Source organism: Mustelus asterias, chromosome 13 (genome assembly GCF_964213995.1).
Source record: "Mustelus asterias chromosome 13, sMusAst1.hap1.1, whole genome shotgun sequence".
NCBI lineage: Eukaryota > Metazoa > Chordata > Chondrichthyes > Carcharhiniformes > Triakidae > Mustelus > Mustelus asterias.
The window spans coordinates 9,599,920-9,618,172 of record NC_135813.1 but is presented as its reverse complement, the minus strand read 5'-3'; the positions used below and the strand labels follow the sequence as shown (position 1 = coordinate 9,618,172).

At 48.2% G+C, this 18,253-nt stretch overlaps 2 protein-coding genes across 3 annotated transcripts in view; one reads left to right on the top strand and one right to left on the bottom strand.

Annotated features, from left to right (window-relative positions):
• The window catches only part of cercam (cerebral endothelial cell adhesion molecule), a 112,127-nt gene that overhangs the window by 42,430 nt on the left and 51,444 nt on the right, over window positions 1-18,253 (bottom strand). For both annotated transcript variants that reach the window (XM_078226291.1, XM_078226292.1), the window contains exons 7-8: window positions 6,021-6,097; window positions 201-307 (exon numbers count right to left, since the gene is read on the bottom strand). In XM_078226291.1, the coding sequence (XP_078082417.1) occupies window positions 201-307; window positions 6,021-6,097 (184 nt within the window). The remainder of the gene's footprint in view (window positions 1-200; window positions 308-6,020; window positions 6,098-18,253) is intronic.
• Window positions 1-18,253, top strand: part of LOC144502412 (ral guanine nucleotide dissociation stimulator-like) — a 301,219-nt gene that overhangs the window by 237,371 nt on the left and 45,595 nt on the right. The gene's annotated exons all lie outside the window — the stretch shown is intronic.

Here is an 18,253-nt window from a genome sequence, read left to right as displayed (position 1 = left end):
GGCCAATGCACCTAACCAGTGCGTCTTTCGGACTGGGGGAGGAAACCGGAGCACCCAGAGGAAACCCACGCAGACACGGGGAGAACGTGCAGACTCTGCACAGTCAGTGACCCAAGCCGGGAATTGAACCCGGGTCCCTGGCGCTGTGAGGCAGATACTCTAATACCCCCCACCTTCAGCCCAACTGAAAACCGACTGACCTTCCATCCACAGCATCCATTATCTTGCAGTCAATCTCCTGTTCATACAATGTCTGAAGCATCCTCTTCCGTCTGTCCGGCCGTCGCTGCAGGTTTATTAGAAAAACCTGCAGTAACATGAAACAAAAATATTAAACCATTCCCTTTTGAATTCAATCATCAGCCCTGGTCAAGATGAATGGAGGAACAAGCTTGAAGCAATGAACAAGGGTTTGAAATTTAACTCAAACTGGGGCGGCACAGTGGTTAGCACTGCTGCCTCACAGCACCAGGGACCCAGGTTCGATTCCCGGCTTGGATCACTGTCTGTGCGGTGTGTGCACATTCTCCCCGTGTCTGCGTGGGTTTCCTTCGGGTGCTCCGATTTCCTCCCACAGTCCGAAAGACGTGCTGGTTAGGGTGAATTGGCTGTGCTAAATTCTCCCTCAGTGTAACCCAAACAGACGCCGGAGTGTGGCGACTAGGGGATTTTCACAGTAACTTCATTGCAGTGTTAATGTCAGCCTACTTGTGACACCAATAAATAAATACGGTCAAATTAAAAGAAAGAGAGGGAGGAATAGAAACAAAAAGGAATGTAGAACCCACATGTGTAGATCATCTGGATCCTATTTAGTGTTAATATACAATAACTGGATTTGTCTAATTTATTACTGTAATGTTAGCGTTTGGCTTCTGAGAGAGTGAAAATATACTGAATCAGTGGCTCTAGAGTGAGAAGGTCTATGGAAGGCCTAAAGATCAAGATATTGGGGCGGCACAGTGATTAGCACTGCTGCCTCACAGTGCCAGGGACCCCCGGGTTTGATTCCCGGCTTGGGTCACTGTCTATGTGGAGTCTGCATGTTCTTCCCGTGTCTGCGTGGGCTTCCTCCAGGTGCTCCGGTTTCCTCCCACAGTCCAAAGGTGTGCAGGTTAGGTTGATTGGCCATGCTAACTTGCCCCTTAGTGTCAGGGGGATTCGCAGGGTAAATGCATGGGGTTATGGGGATAGGGCCTGGGTAGGATTGTGGTCAGTGCAGACTCAATGGGCCAAATGGCCTCCTTCTGCACTGTAGGGATTCTTTGATTCTATATTCCTGAAACTCTCTCTCTCTCTCTCTCCCATAGAACATAGAACATAGAACAGTACAGCACAGAACAGGCCCTTCGGCCCACGATGTTGTGCCGACCTTCATCTGAAACCAAGATCAAGCTATCCCACTCCCTACCATCCTGGTGTGCTCCATGTGCCTATCCAATAACCGCTTAAATGTTCCTAAAGTGTCTGACTCCACTATCACTGCAGGCAGTCCATTCCACACCCCAACCACTCTCTCCATGAAGAACCTACCTCTGATATCCTTCCTATATCTCCCACCATGAACCCTATAGTTATGCCCCCTCGTAATAGCTCCATCCACCCGAGGAAATAGTCTTTGAACGTTCACTCGATCTATCCCCTTCATCATTTTATAAACCTCTATTAAGTCTCCCCTCAATCTCCTCCGCTCCAGAGAGAACAGCCCCAGCTCCCTCAACCTTTCCTCATAAGACCGACACTCCAAACCAGGCAGCATCCTGGTAAATCTCCTCTGCACTCTTTCCAGCGCTTCCACATCCTTCTTATAGTGAGGTGACCAGAACTGCACGCAATATTCCAAATGCGGTCTCACCAAGGTCCTGTACAGTTGCAGCATAACCCCACGGCTCTTAAACTCCAACCTCCTGTTAATAAAAGCTAACACACTTTATGCCTTCTTCACAGCTCTATCCACTTGAGTGGCAACCTTTAGAGATCTGTGGATATGGACCCCAAGATCTCTCTGTTCCTCCACAGTCTTCAGAACCCTACCTTTGACCCTGTAATCCACATTTAAATTAGTCCTACCAAAATGAATCACCTCACATTTATCAGGGTTAAACTCCATTTGCCATTTTTCAGCCCAGCTTTGCATCCTATCTATGTCTCTTTGCAGCCTACAACACCCCTCCACCTCATCCACTACTCCACCAATCTTGGTGTCATCAGCAAATTTACTGATCCACCCTTCAGCCCCCTCCTCTAAGTCATTAATAAAAATCACAAAGAGCAGAGGACCAAGCACCGATCCCTGCGGCACTCCGCTAGCAACCTGCCTCCAGTCCGAAAATTTTCCATCCACCACCACCCTCTGTCTTCGATCAGACAGCCAGTTACCTATCCAATCGGCCAACTTTCCCTCTATCCCACACCTCCTTACTTTCATCATAAGCCGACCATGGGGGACCTTATCAAACGCCTTACTAAAATCCATGTATATGACATCAACCGCCCTACCTTCATCAACACACCTAGTTACCTCCTCAAAAAATTCTATCAAATTTGTGAGGCACGATTTGCTCTTCACAAATCCGTGCTGACTATCCCGGATTAATCCGCATCTTTCTAAATGGTCGTAAATCCCATCCCTAAGGACCTTTTCCATCAATTTACCAACCACCGAAGTCAGACTAACCGGTCTATAATTACCAGGGTCATTTCTATTCCCTTTCTTAAACAGGGGAACAACATTTGCCACTCTCCAGTCCTCTGGCACCATCCCTGTGGACAGCGAGGACCCAAAGATCAAAGCCAAAGGCTCTGCAATCTCATCCCTCGCCTCCCAAAGAATCCTAGGATCCATTTCATCAGGCCCAGGGGACTTATCGACCTTCAGTTTATTCAAAACTGCCAATACATCCTCCCTCCGAACATCTATTTCCTCCAGCCTATTAGCCTGTAACACCTTCTCTTCCTGAAAAACATGGCCCCTCTCCTTGGTGAACACTGAAGAAAAGTATTCATTCATCACCTCGCCTATCTCTACTGATTCCATACACAAGTTCCCACCACTGTCCTTGACCGGCCCTAACCTCACCCTGGTCATTCTTTTATTCCTCACATAAGAGTAAAAAGCCTTGGGGTTTTCCTTGATCCGACCCGCCAAGGACTTCTCATGTCCCCTCCTAGCTCTCCTCAGCCCCTTTTTCAGCTCGTTCCTTGCTAACTTGTAACCCTCAGTCGAGCCATCTGAACCTTGTTTCCTCATCCCTACATAAGCTTCCCTCTTCCTTTTCACAAGACATTCCACCTCTTTTGTGAACCACGGTTCCCTCACTCGGCCATTTCCTCCCTGCCTGACAGGGACATACCTATCAAGGACACCCAGTATTTGTTCCTTGAAAAAGTTCCACTTTTCATCAGTGCCTTTCCCTGACAGTTTCTGTTCCCATCTTATGCCCCCTAATTCTTGCCTAATCGCATCATAATTACCTCTCCCCCAATTGTAAGCCTTGCCCTGCCGTCCGGCCCTATCCCTCTCCATTGCAATAACAAAAGACACCGAATTGTGGTCACTATCTCCAAAGTTCTCTCCCACAACCAAATCTAACACTTGGCCCGGTTCATTTCCCAGTACCAAATCCAATGTGGCCTCACTCCTTGTCGGCCTATCCACATATTGTGTCAGGAAACCCTCCTGCACACACTGCACAAAAAGTGCCCCATCCAAACTATTTGACCTACAAAGGTTCCAATCAATATTTGGAAAGTTAAAGTCCCCCATGACAACTACCCTGTGACCCCCACACGTATCCATAATCTGCTCAGAGTTGCAAAGCAAGGCTCAATAATTAGAAATGTAGTGGTAGGCATAGTCGCATAGAATCCCTACATTGCAGGAGGAGGCTATTTGGCCCACCGAGTCTGAACTGACCCACTGAAAGAGCATTTTACCCAGACCCACCCCCTCTCCCTATCCCCATAACCCCACACATTTACCATGGTGTGATAACCTCCACAAGATCCATGAGGATTCACTGATTGATCTCCCTGTGGGGCTCGTTGAGTACAAGTTTCCCTGGTAACAGGCAGTGGCCTCAGCTGGAACTCATCATCTGAGCCTCTTATAAGGCAGGCCCAGGACTGGGCCTGCTGAACTGACGTCCCATGGAGGGACTAGTGTGTGTACACCACAGTGGTGGTTTTACTTTGCATTCCGTAAGAAACAATGTTCCTTTCCAGTTGGGCTTCATCATACATGTCTAATCCACTTCACCTAGTCATTTTTGGACACTAACAGCACCAAGGGTGTACCTACACTTCGGGACTGCAGTGATTCAAGAAGGCAGCTTAACACGACCTACTGAAGGGTAATTAGGTATGGGCAATAAATACTGGCCTAGCCAGTGACGTCCGCATCCTGTAAATGATTTTTTTTTTAAATGGCATAATATCACATGTAGGGGAAGAGGAGGCAGGATCCAAGAATTCCCGCAGCCAAACTGAACCCCCACTGTTAGTGCATCACACTGTGAACTATCAGAGCTAACTGGCTCAACATTCATCGCAACACAGAAAAGACACAAGGCAATATGCCATTGGACCCAACCAGTCACTGGCCCACAGAATGAGTAAATTCACGTATAGACCGGAATTTTACCATCCCGCCCACCATGGGAATCGGAATGGGCGAGGGATGGACCACGGAAAGGTCTGCTAACCTCGGGCGGGATTTTCCAGTCTCGGGACAAGCGCGGCCGGAAAATCCCACCCAGAGTGTCTCTCATATCCCAAAGGAGTTCCACAAGAGGAATGGTTGGCGTTAAGTAAGGAGTCGAAGGGAGTAAGAAGGGGAGGCGACCAAAAGTGCTCTTGGAGAGTGTTTTCAAGCAGGTTTTTGGGGATGGGGAGAGAGATAGCAAGATAAAGAGATTAAAGGAGAGAATCCTAATGAACGTAATGGTCGTCGGGTTCATAACATGGAATCCCTACAGGGCAGAAGGAGGCCATTCGGCCCATCGAACCTGTACCAACAACAATCCCACCCAGACCCTATCCCTGTAACCCCCACTTATTTACTCTGCTAATCCCCCTAACACTAACGGGCAATTTAGCATGGCCAATCCACCGAAGCTGCATGGTGTGGCACAGTGGCACAGTGCTTAGCACTGCTGCCTCACAGCGCCAGGGACCCAGGTTCAACTCCAGTCTCAGGTCACTGTCTGTTTGGAGTTTGCACTTTCTCTCTGTGCCTGCGTGCGTTTCCTCCGGGTGCTCCGGTTTCCTCCCACAGTCCAAAGATGTCTGGGTTAGGTGGATTGGCCATGCTAAATTGTCCCTTTAGTGTCCGGAAGATTATCAGAGTAAATATATGGGGTTACGGGAATATGGCCTGGGTGGGATTGTGGTCGGTGCAGACTCAATGGGCTGAATGTCCGCCTTCTGTACTGTAGGGATGCTATGATGATCTTTGGACTGTGGGAGGAAACCGGAGCAGCCGGAGGAAACTAAGGTAGATATGGGAAGAACGTGCAAACTCCACACAGACAATGACCCAAGGCTGGAATTGAACCCAGGTCCCTGGCATGTGAGGCAGCAGTGCTAACCATTGTGCCACCGTGCTGCCCCACCAAGAGTTGGGGGTAGCTTGGTGGGTATACCCTGGAGATCATTGGATAGGCACATGGAGTACTTCGGGATGATAGGGAGGAAATAGCTTGATCTGGGTTTCAGACAAAGCTCGGCACAACATCGTGGGGTGAAGGGCCTGTTCTGTGCTGTACTGTTCTATGTTCTATCAGAGTTGGAAGAACAGCTGATGGGTGTGGAGCTGGTGTTGCAATGGGAGAGATGACAAAAGCAGCAGAGCGACCTGAAGGTGAGGGCAAACAATTCGAAGTGTACGGTTAACCAATGGCAGATTGTTGGGAGCAGGAGTGATGGACGGGTAGGATAAGCATGTAACCCCACCCCTTTCTCAACTCAACGCTGCTGCTGCTTACCCCAGCCCCAGGGAGACCCCGCAGGGCCGTGCTTACCTCATCAAATGTCATTTTATCCGGGTACTTTGGCGGGAGGTAGGCGAATCGCGATGGATACATTGGAGGTCCATCAACTGCAAGAGGAAAAACAGAGCCTGGCTGATTTAAATCCCACATCAACATCAGCAATTCACCTCACATTTGCACAGAGATTCAGTTGAGCCAGGCCCAGATAAATACTGACTGGGTCATTCCAAATGTTTAGAATATTGATAGAGCTTTCAACATTATTTCTTGAACAATCAGGGAATCAGTGCTGAGAACATTTTGGGTGCATTAGGGTTGGACTTAACTGTTCCAATTGGGTGAGAATGAGAGATTTGTGTGGATCAGCCACCTTTTTACCAGATTCCCCCCCAACAACGGGCAGTTTAGAATGGATTCCTTGGCATTAGCATCAAGTAGTCCCAAGGGTGGGTAAAGCTCTCTCCACCAGGCTCCAGTGTTAGTTAGCCCCACCACCTTCAGCTACCCTGGGTATCCCCGGCTACACTGGTGTGGCATCTCCAGTTATCACATCACCTGCTGAGTGAGCCATTGGGCTTGGGGAGGCAGTGGCATAACGGTATTGTCACTGGGCTAGTAATGCAGAGACCCACTGTAATGCTCTGTGGACCCAGTTTTGAATCCCACCACGGCAGATGGTGAAATTTGAATTCAATAAAACTCTGGAATTAAAAGTCTAATGATGACCATGAAACCATTGTCGATTGTTGTAAAAGCCCATCTGGTTCACTAATGCCCTTTAGGGAAGGAAATCTGCCGCCCTTACTCGGTCTGGCCTACATGTGACTCCAGACCCACAGCAATGTGGTTGACTCTCAACTGCCCTCTGAAATGGAGGGCAGTTAGGGATGGGCAATAAATGCTGGTCCAGCCAGCGACGTCCACAAACCCCTAAATGAATAAAAAAGGGAACTGGTTCGAGACACTCAAACCCATTCCTTCTGCTGATGGAAGAAACCTTGATCCCTTCAGTCTGAGCTCACCTGAAACTAGTTCTGGGGTAAAAGGGAACTGTCCAACCCACAGCATTGTTCTGCAGCCATGCTTGGTTACTATACCCAAGCAACATTGTGTGTGATGCACTTTGACTACCCATAATGTACAAAATCTATACCTTTCTCTAATATAAAGAACAAAGAACAATACAGCACAGGAACAGGCCCTTCGGCCCTCCAAGCCCGCGCCGCTCCCTGGTCCCAACTAGACCATTCTTTTGTATCCCTCCATTCCGACTCCGTTCATGTGGCTATCTAGATAAGTCTTAAACGTTCCCAGTGTGTCCGCCTCCACCACCTTGCCCGGCAGCGCATTCCAGGCCCCCACCACCCTCTGTGTAAAATACGTCCTTCTGATATCCGTGTTAAACCACCAAATGTAATAACAATTGTATAATCTGTATTAAACCTATAGCAGTTGCACATTGTAATCTGCACTGATTATTATAATAAGCATATATATATCTTAAATATGCTACACAAATGTTATGTTTACTAATATACATCAAGCAATTGTATTTATACAGCGTGAATATAAATCCCATGGAAACATCAACAGTTCACTGTTCCAGGACAGCTACAACGCTGGCATCTACCCCGCAACGTGGAAAGTTACCCAAGTATGTCCTGTACACAAGAAACAGGACCTATCCAACCCGGCCAACTACCACCCCATCAGTCTACTCTTGATCATCTGTAAAGTGATGGAAGACATCATCAACAGCACTATCAAGTGGCACTTGCTCAGGAATAACCTGCTCAGTGACGCCCAGCTTGGGTTTCGCCAAGGTCACTCGTTTCCTGACCTCATTATAGTCTTGATCCAAACACAGACAAAAGAACTGAACTCCAGAGGTCAGGTGAGAGTGACTGCCCTTGATATCAAAGCAGCATTCGACTGAGTGTAGCATCAAGGAACTCTAGCAAAACTGGAGTCAATGGGAATCAGGCAGAAAATGCTCCGCTAGCTGGAGTCATACCCGGCACAAAGGAAGATGGTTCTGGTGGTTGGAGATCAATCATCTCAGCTCCAGGACATCACTGCGGGAGTTTCTCAGGTTAGTGTCCGAGGCCCAACCATCTTCAGCTGCTTCATCACTGACCTTCCTTCCATCATAAGGTCAGAAGTGGGGAGGTTCACTGATGATTGCACAATGTTCAGCATCATTCGTAACTCCTCAGATACTGAATCAGTCCATGCCCAAATGCAGCAAGACTTGGACAATATTCAGGCTTGGGCTATCAGGTGGCAAGTAGCATTTGTGCTAGAAAAGTGTCAGGCAATGACCATCCCCAATAAGAGAGAATCTAACCATCGCCCTTGACATTCAATGGCATTACCATTGCTGAATCCCCCACTATCAACATCCTGGGGAGGGGTTACCATTGACCAGAAACTGAAGTGGACCAGCCATATAAACACTGTAGCTACCAGAGCAGGTCAGAGGCTGGGAATACTGCAGCGAATAACTCACCTCCTGACTCCCCAAAGCCCGTCCACAAGACACAAGTCAGGAGTGTGATGGAATACTCCCCACTTGCCTGGATGGGTGCAGCTCCAACAACAGTCAAGAAGCTCGACACCATCCAGAACAAAGCAGCCCCGCTTGCTGGGACCCCTTTCACAGACACTCAAACCCTCCACCGCCAATGCACAGTGGCAGCAGTGTGTACAATCTACAAGATGCACTTCAATAACTCACCAAGGCTCCTTCGACAGCAACCTTTCAAACACACAACCACTTCCACCTGGATGAACAAGGGCAGAAGAAACAGCGAAACACCACCACTTGGATGTTCCCCCCCAAGCCACTTCACCATCCTGATTTGGAAATATATCACCATTCCTTCACTGTGGCTGGGTCAAAATCCTGGAACTCCCTCCCGAACAACACTGTGGGTGCACCTACACCACACAGACTGCAGCGGTTCAAGAAGGCAGCTCACCACCACCTTCTCAAGGGCAATTAGGGATGGGCAATAAATGTTGACCTAGCCAGCGATGCCCACATCCCATGAATGCATGAAAAAAACATAGAAGGAGTGAATGGAGCCCTATACATTGAGAAGACACATAAATTAGTAAATCTGGAATAAAATGCTAAATGCAAACCAGTCTCCCATTAATTGACTCTGTCTAGACTTCCCGCTGCCTCGGCAAAGCAGCCAGCATAATTAAGGACCCCACGCACCCCGGACATTCTCTCTTCTGCCTTCTTCCGTCAGGAAAAAGATACAAAAGTCTGAGGTCACCAACCGACTCAAGAACAGCTTCTTCCCTGCTGCCATCAGACTTTTGAATGGACTTACCTCGCACTAAGTTGATCTTTCTCTACATCCTAGCTATGACTGTAACACTACATTCTGCACTCTCTCCTTTCCTTCTCTATGAATGGTATGCTTTGTCTGTATATCGCGCAAGAAACAATACTTTTCACTGTATACTGATACATGTGACAATAATAAATCAAATCAAATAATCTCAATAATAATCGTGAAACTACTGGCTTGCTGGGGCAACATATCTATAGAACATAGAACAGTACAGCACAGAACAGGCCCTTCGGCCCACGATGTTGTGCCGAGCTTTATCTGAAACCAAGATCAAGCTATCCCACTCCCTATCATCCTGGTGTGCTCCATGTGCCTATCCAATAACCGCTTAAATGTTCCTAAAGTGTCTGACTCCACTATCACTGCAGGCAGTCCATTCCACACCCCAACCACTCTCTCCGTGAAGAACCTACCTCTGATATCCTTCCTGTATCTCCCACCACGAACCCTATAGTTATGCCCCCTTGTAATAGCTCCATCCACCCGAGGAAATAGTCTTTGAACGTTCACTCTATCTATCCCCTTCATCATTTTATAAACCTCTATTAAGTCTCCCCCTCAGCCTCCTCCGCTCCAGAGAGAACAGCCCCAGCTCCCGCAACCTTTCCTCATAAGACCTACCCTCCAAACCAGGCAGCATCCTGGTAAATCTCCTCTGCACTCCTTCCAGTGCTTCCACATCCTTCTTATAGTGAGGTGACCAGAACTGCACACAATATTCCAAATGTGGTCTCACCAAGGTCCTGTACAGTTGCAGCATAACCCCACGGCTCTTAAACTCCAACCTCCTGTTAATAAAAGCTAACGCACTATAGGCCTTCTTCACAGCTCTATCCACTTGAGTGGCAACCTTTAGAGATCTGTGGATATGAACCCCAAATGAACATCTGGTTCACTAACCCTCTGGAGGGGAGTAAATCTGCTACTGTTACCCCAGTCTGCCTTACACGTGACTCCAGGTCCACAAGTGATTAATTCTGAAATGGCCGAGCAACTAAGCTACTCAATTGTATCAAAGTGCAAAACCACATGGACTGCAGCGATTCAAGAATGTTCACCACCACCCCCCTCAAGGGAAAATCAGGGACAGGCAATAAATGCTGGGGCCTAGCCAGCGACACCCACGTCTACAGAACAAAATCTTTTAAAATGGGATCACTGCAAGGAGTATTGCTGATGGTTTGTGGTTTATTTGTGTTGTGGGATGGAACATTATCCCCACGTTGGGCGTCGGAGTCAGCGCGATGCCCCCGGGGTCAATACCCACAGGGATGGCTGAAGAGCGAAGCCCTGTCTAATCTGACCGTCACCGATATGCCTGGCAGGGGGCCATACCAGGCGATGAGGCTGGCACTGATCTTGATGAAGGAAGTGTTGAGAGACTCAGCTTTCTTTCAGACACAAGAGATCTTCATTTCCCCAAGAAGCCCATTCCTACAGGAAAAGGCAGGATAACGACAGAGTGTGGCATTACTTCCACCCAATGATCTCTCCTCCTCCCCTGAAGATACTAACTTAGGTTCGGGTCTGTTATTCCCCTGGCACCTTCGGCATGGCTGAGTTTTGGCAGGGTACTGAAAAGCCAACTCCACTCTGAGGGGAATTGTTATAGCTGGCAGGGTCTCATTATCCAGCAGGAGGTTGGGAGCATTGAGGCTGGTTCACCTCTCACTACGCACTCACCTTCCTTATCCAGTGGCACCAACTGCCGCAGCCTCGGAGATAAATTAATCCAGGCCTGACAAGGATCGACTTGGGTCAATGTGGCTCCACAAAGCTGACTGAACCCAACTGGCCACCAGGGGGGAGGATCCCAACGAGATTTTCAACTCTTTTCATAGAAGCCCTACAGTGCAGGAGGCGGCCATTGGACCCATCGAGTCTGCACCAACTCTTCATCAGAGCATCCCACCCTATCCCCGTATTTACCCCGCTAATCCCCCTAATTCACACATCCTGGGACATTAAGAGGTAATTTAGCATGGCCAGTCCACCTAACCCGCACATTTTTGGACTGTGGGAGGAAACCGGAGCACTCGGAGGAAACCCATGCAGACACGGGGAGAATGTGCAAACTCCACACAGACAGTGACCCAAGACCGGAATCGAACCTGGGTCCCTGGCGCTGTGAGGTCACAGAGCTAACCACTGTGCCACCGTGCCACACTTTTGTCCTCCATCATCATCAACTGGGTTGTTGTAAAGAGGCAGCATGGGTTTAGTCACAATGACTGGCCTTTTCTGCTTTCGTACTTAGCAACCTAGACTTTCACTTAGAACCATAGAAAATTACAGCTCAGAAACAGGCCTTTTGGCCCTTCTTGTCTGTGCCGAACCATTTTATGCCTAGTCCCACTGACCTGCACTTGGACCATATCCCTCCACACCCCTCTCATCCATGAACCCGTCCAAGTTTTTCTTAAATGCATTTACCACTTTATCCGGCAGCTCATTCCACACTCCCACCACTCTCTGCGTGAAGAAGCCCCCCCTAATATTCCCTTTAAACTTTTCTCCTTTCACCCTTAACCCATGCCCTCTGGTTTTTTTCTCCCCTCGCCTCAGCGGAAAAAGCCTGCTTGCATTCACTCTATCTATACCCATCAAAATCTTATACACCTCTATCAAATCTCCCCTCAATCTTCTACGCTCCAGGGAATAAAGTCCCAACCTATTCAATCTGTCTCTGTAACTCAGCTTCTCAAGTCCCGGCAACATCCTTGTGAACCTTCTCTGCACTCTTTCAATCTTATTTACATCCTTCCTGTAACTAGGTGACCAAAATTGTACACAATACTCCAAATTCGGCCTCACCAATGCCTTATATAACCTTACCATAACACTCCAACTTTTATACTCGATACTCCGATTTATAAAGGCCAATGTACCAAAGGCACTCTTTACGACCCTATCCACCTGTGACGTCACTTTTAGGGAATTCTGTACCTGTAATCCCAGATCCCTCTGTTCAACTGCACTCTTCAGAGTCTTACCATTTACCCTGTACGTTCTACTTTGATTTGTCCTTCCAAAGTGCAATATCTCACACTTGTCTGCGTTAAATTCAGACTTCATGGTCTGCAGAAAATAATGGGCTGTCGGAGCTGGAAACACTTTTGTTCTGGGTGTTAATTTAAGCTACTGCACCTGCTTCGAACATTTCTAGATGTTTCTTTAGGGAAGCACTGAGATCCTTTTAAAAAATAGTTGTTTTCCTTCTATCTTGACTTTGGCCCTTGTACTGCAATGGTTTGCCATTGCCTTCTACAAAATAGCTGACCAGGAAACTCTCCCACTCTTACCCCTACCATCAGGTCCATTGAAAGGATTTACAAGCTGATAATCAACCAGTTTGGCCACTTTATGAAGGCACCTTCCGTGACCATCAAGTGATGAATGGAGGTTCATGGTCACCAATGCCCTCTGAGGGCATGGTACCAAAGGAGGAGTAGGAAGAGAGGGGGAGTGATGGGAGTGGAGGTGGGGGTGGGAGCCTCTCTCTCTGTCGCTCTCTCCTACTTTGTCCCCTTCTCTCACTGTGGTACAGCACTGGGGTCTCCACTCCACAGCAACACAACTGAAGACACACAACTCACTCCAAAATCCCATGAACCAATTTTTCCGACAGCTGTTACACGAACAACAAGATGTGGAGATGCCTGCGTTGGACTCAGGTGGGGAGAGTAAGAAGTCTCACATCACCAGGTTAAAGTCCAACAGGTTTATTTGGTATCATGAGCTTTCGAGCGCTGCTCCTTCATCAGGTGAATGGACGAAGGAGCAGTGCTCCGAAAGCTCGTGATACCAAATAAAGCTATTGGACTTTAACTCGGTGTTGTGAGACTTCTTACTGTACAAACAACCAGCCGCAGTGTCAACACGTCCTTGAAGAACACTGCACAGAACGCATGTTGTACTAGCAATGCATTGTTGCCGTGTAAAACTAAACAGCAGTGGCGAGATTCTCCAGCCTCCCAGCCGTGTGTTTCCCGCCGGCAGGAGGAGGCACATTGTTTGCTAGCGACGGGATTCTCTGGTCCCGTCGCTGTCAATGGGAATTCCCATTGACGTCACCCCCATGCGGTGGGAAACCCACGAAGGGGGGGCGGGGTATGCTGCCGGCGGGATCGGAGAATCCCAATGGCGTGAATGGCCAGAGAATTCCAGCCCATAAAACGTTAACCATTTAAGACAGAGATAGATAGGTTCTTGATTAATGAGGGGATCAAGGGTTACGGGGAGGAAGCAGGAGAATGGGGATGAGAACCATATCAGCCATGATTGAATAGCGGAGCAGATTCATAGAATCCTTAGAGTGCAGAAGGAGGCCATTCGGGCCATCGAGTCTGCACTGACCACAATCCCATCCAAGCCCTATCCTTGTAACCCCATGCATTTACCCTAGCTAGTCCCCATGACACGAAGGGGCAATTTAGCACGGCCAATCCACCTAATCCGCACATCTTTGGAGCGTGGGTGCAAACCCACGCAGACACGGGGAGAACGTGCAGACTCCACACAGGCAGTGACCCAAGCTGGGAATCGAACCCGGGTTCCTGGCGCTGTGAGGCAGCAGTGCTAACCACTGTGCCACCGTGCCACTCGATGGGCCGAATGGTCTAATTGTACTCCTATATCTTATAGTCTTGACAGAGTGTCAGCACAGACAAGATATTATAGTTCCAGTACAGTTCTCAAATCACATCCCAGTTCTGTGGAAGAATCATTTAAATCTGAAACGTTAACTCTGGGCAGAAGCTTCCGGAATTTTCTGATCCGGTGGCAGTGAACCGAGATTTGGCTGCGTGCCAAGTTCTCCATCCTCGCTTGCAGTGGCAGCAGGGAGTGAACGGCCGCTAAGATTGCGTCCTCTGTTTCTCCCCCCACAGCTGTTGCCAGACCTGCTGGGTTTATCCAGCATTTTTTAGTTTTATTTTAAACTAAAACCAAATGTGGTCGAGTTTGTAGTTTAAAAAACATTCAGCCGGAATAATAAACATCCACAATCTGGTCTCATTCCCACTTATCTTTGTTTAAATATATTCGCTCGCAATTGGTCAAGTATGGGGCGACACGGTGGCACAGTGGTTAGCGCTGCTGCCTCACAGCACCAGGGACCTGGGTTCAATTCCGGCCTCGGGTGACTGTCTGTGTGAAGTTTGCACGTTCTCCCCGTGTCTGCGTGGGTTTCCTCAGGGTGCTCCGGTTTCCTCCCACAGTCCAAAGGGTTAGGTGGATTGGCCATGTTAAAATTGCCGCTTAGTGTCAGGGGGAATAGTGGACTAATGTGTGGAATTACAGGGCTAGGGCCTGGGTGGGATTGTCGTCGGTGCAGGCTCGATGGGCTGAATGGCCTCCTTCTGCACTGTGGGGTTTCCAAGTCCCCTTTAACAAGAAAAGAAACTTAAAAGGAGTGGCATGATGTAAGAATTGGAAAATCTGGAGTTAATCTGAAGGAAGTCATGGCGAATCTTTATAACGCACTGGGTTTGGCTTCAGCAGGAATACGGTTTAATTCCGGCTACCGCATTTCAGGAAGGATGTGAGGACTCTCGAGAGGGTTTCGAGATTAACCAGGATGGTTGCAAGGGTGAGGGGCTTCAGTTGCGTGGATAGATCGGAGAAGCTGGGGCCACAGAGAAGGTGGAGATTGAATAGAGGTGTTCAAATCCATGAGGGATCTGGATAGAGTCGGGAAGGAGAAACTTTTCCCCTTTGGCAGCAGGATTGAGAACCAGAAGACAGTGGTTTAAGGCATTTGGCAAAAGAAGCAAAGACATTATAACAAAAAGCTTCTTTATGCAGCGAGTCTGCCTGGGAAAGTGCTGGAGGCACATCCAATCCTTTCAAAAGGAAATTGGATAACTGACTGAACAGATACAGGTTGCAGGGAAACGGGGAAGAGATAGGGAAGTGGGATGAGCTGAATTGTTTGAACCCGGGTCCCCAGAACATTAGCTGAGTTTCTGGATTAATAGTCCAGTGATAATACCACTAGGCCATCGCCTCCCCTACGTAAGCTCCCCAAAATCCTCCGTTTCTGTCAAAGCCTGTTGTTCTTGTAGAGAGCCACCGTGGACACAATGGGCCAAATGGCCTCCTTCTGTGATGTTACCATTCTGTGATTCTATGCCAACAAACAGATAAAACAGATTAGTACATCCGCAGAGTCTCCTCAATCTTTACCCTGCCTGTGCCCTTCCAAGCTAACTACTTTTCCAATGTTCTCTGTTTTTGTGTCTGTGCCCCGACACTCCGGATTTGCTAATTTCTCCTAAAAGGGGAAGCCTGTTTTCCTGAATTCAGAGCTGCCAGAACATTCCTGCAAGCCCCCAACCCCCTCCCGTGGGGTTCCAAGGCCAGCAAGCCAATGAAATCTCCGTTCACAGTGAAGGGACTGGAAGATCCTGCTGGCGTGAAGGGCTGGCCTATTGTTGCAGGCTGGCATACATGGAAGTGGCACCTGCCGAGGTTTGGTCTGATGGTCAATAAGCTACTGGCGAGAAACCGGGTGGGGGCAGATGTTTAGCGCAACATCACGGCTGCACAATAATCTACGGACAGCACTCCAAAGCAATACCAGCAAAACTGGCTGTTCCCCAGCCCCACCTCTAAGCAGCAATGTTGTCTCATTTCAAGCGGACACTGGCCTATCCTCCTTTTAAAATAAACAGGCTTCGACAGAAACAGAGGATTTTGGGGAGCCTATCTAAGGGAGGCGATGGCTTGTGGTATTATCATAGAATCAGTGCAGCAGGAGGCCATTCGGCCTTTTGAGCCTGTACCAATAACAATCCCACCCAGGTCCTATCCCCGTAACCCCATGTATTTATCCTGTTAATCCCCCTGACACTAAGGGGCAATTTATCGTGGTCAATCCACCTAACCTGCACATCTTTGGACTGTGGGAGGAAACCGGAGCACCCGGAGGAAACCCACGCAGACACGGGGAGAACGTGCAAACTCCGCACAGACAGTGACCCGAGGCTGGAATTGAACCTGAGCCGTGAGGCAGCAGTGCTAACCACTGTGCCACCGTGCCGTCCTTATCGTTAGGCTATTAATCCAGAAACTCAGCTAACGTTCTGGGGACCCGGGTTCGAATCCCACCACGGCAGATGGTGGAGTTTGAATTCAATAAAAATATCTGGAATTAAGAATCTACTGATGACCATGAAACCCATTGTCGATTGTCAGAAAAACCCATCTGGTTCACTAATGCCCTTTAGGGAAGGAAATCTGCCATTCATTCCTGGTCTGGCCTACATGTGACTCCAGAGCCACAGTGGTTGACTCTCAACTGCCCTTGGGGCAAGTGGGGATGGGCAATAAATGCTGGTCCAGCCAGCGACGCCCATGTCCCATGAATGAATGAAAGAAAAATGTTTACACAGTGATATTTAATGCCCATGGACGCCACAATTTCTTCCTTCAGTTCCGAAGGAATCCTTGAGTGTCAGGCCAACTTAGAGATGAAGTGGCCAAAGTCCCAGATGACCACAGGCTGCTCTCTCTTCCCATTGAGGGGGTAGAGCTGACCAGTGGCGATTTAAACTGAGGGTCACCACACCTCAGGCGAGGGGGCAAGGTGGAGAAGGCGGTGCCTTCGTGAATAAGGGAATTGGCATCGCTCTGCATTTCAAGACCAACTTAGAAGCCAGCCTCCAATTCCATTTAATCGCTAGGATAATACAGTTGCCTCGGTTCTCATGTTTTGTTTGCCTCTGTTTTTCTCCACAATTCAAGTGGCCATGGCGATGGTTGAATTGTGCTTGTAAACCTAGCTGTCCCCAGCTGACCACTTGAGAGTTTAAGGAAAAAAAGGCAAGAGTTGCGATTTGAGAGTTTGGTCATTTCAGTCCAGAAAGAAACTGGCAGAGAACAGCAGACATTAATCAAAATGTTTAAACAATACAAGCAAACACCAATCAAAGTAGGCCACAGCTTGTTCTTTCCCTTTGCTTTCTTCCTCCATAAGCTCCCTCTTTGCTCTTTATTTTAGTTTATTTATGTATTAGTGTCACAAGCCGGCTTACATTTACACTGCAGTGAAGTTACTGTGAAAATCCCCTAGTAAATGCAGGGTTTACAGGGACAGGGGAGGGGGTGGGCCTGGGTAAAATGCTCTTTCAGTGGGTCAGTGCAGACTCAATGGGCCGAATAGCCTCCTTCTGCACTGTAGGGATTCTATGAGGCTATGCCTACCCCTAATATTTCTAATTATTGAGTCTTGTTTTGCAACCCTGGGATACGAAAGAGAGAGAGAGATTTTCAGAAATGTAGAATCATAGAATCCCTACGGTGCAGAAGGTGATCATTCGGCCTCTCGACTCTGCATCGACCACAATTCCATCCAGGTCCTATTCCCGTATCCCCACATATTTACCCTGCTAATCCCCCTGAGACAAAGTGGCAATTTAGCATGGCCAATCCACCGAATGTGCACATTTTTGGACTGTGGGAGGAAACCAGAGCACCCGGAGGAAACCCACACAGACACGGGGAGAACGTGCAGACTCTGTACAATGAACCTAGCTGGGAATCGAACCCGGGTCCCTGGCGCTGTGAGGCAGCAGTGCTAACCACTGTGCCGCCCAAATATCTTGACCTTTAGGCCGCCCATAGACCCTCTCACCCTAGACCCACTGATTCAGTATATTTTCACTCTCACAGAAACCAAACACTAACATTACAGTAATAAATTAGACAAATGCAGTTATTGTACATTAACACTAAAATAGGATCCAGATGATCTACACATGTGGGTTCTGCGTTCCTTTTTGTTTATATTCCTCCCTCTCTTTTAATTTGACTGAGTTTATTTATCAGTGTCACAAGTAGGCGTACATTAACACTGCACTGAAGTTACTGTGAAAATCTCCCAGTTGCCACACT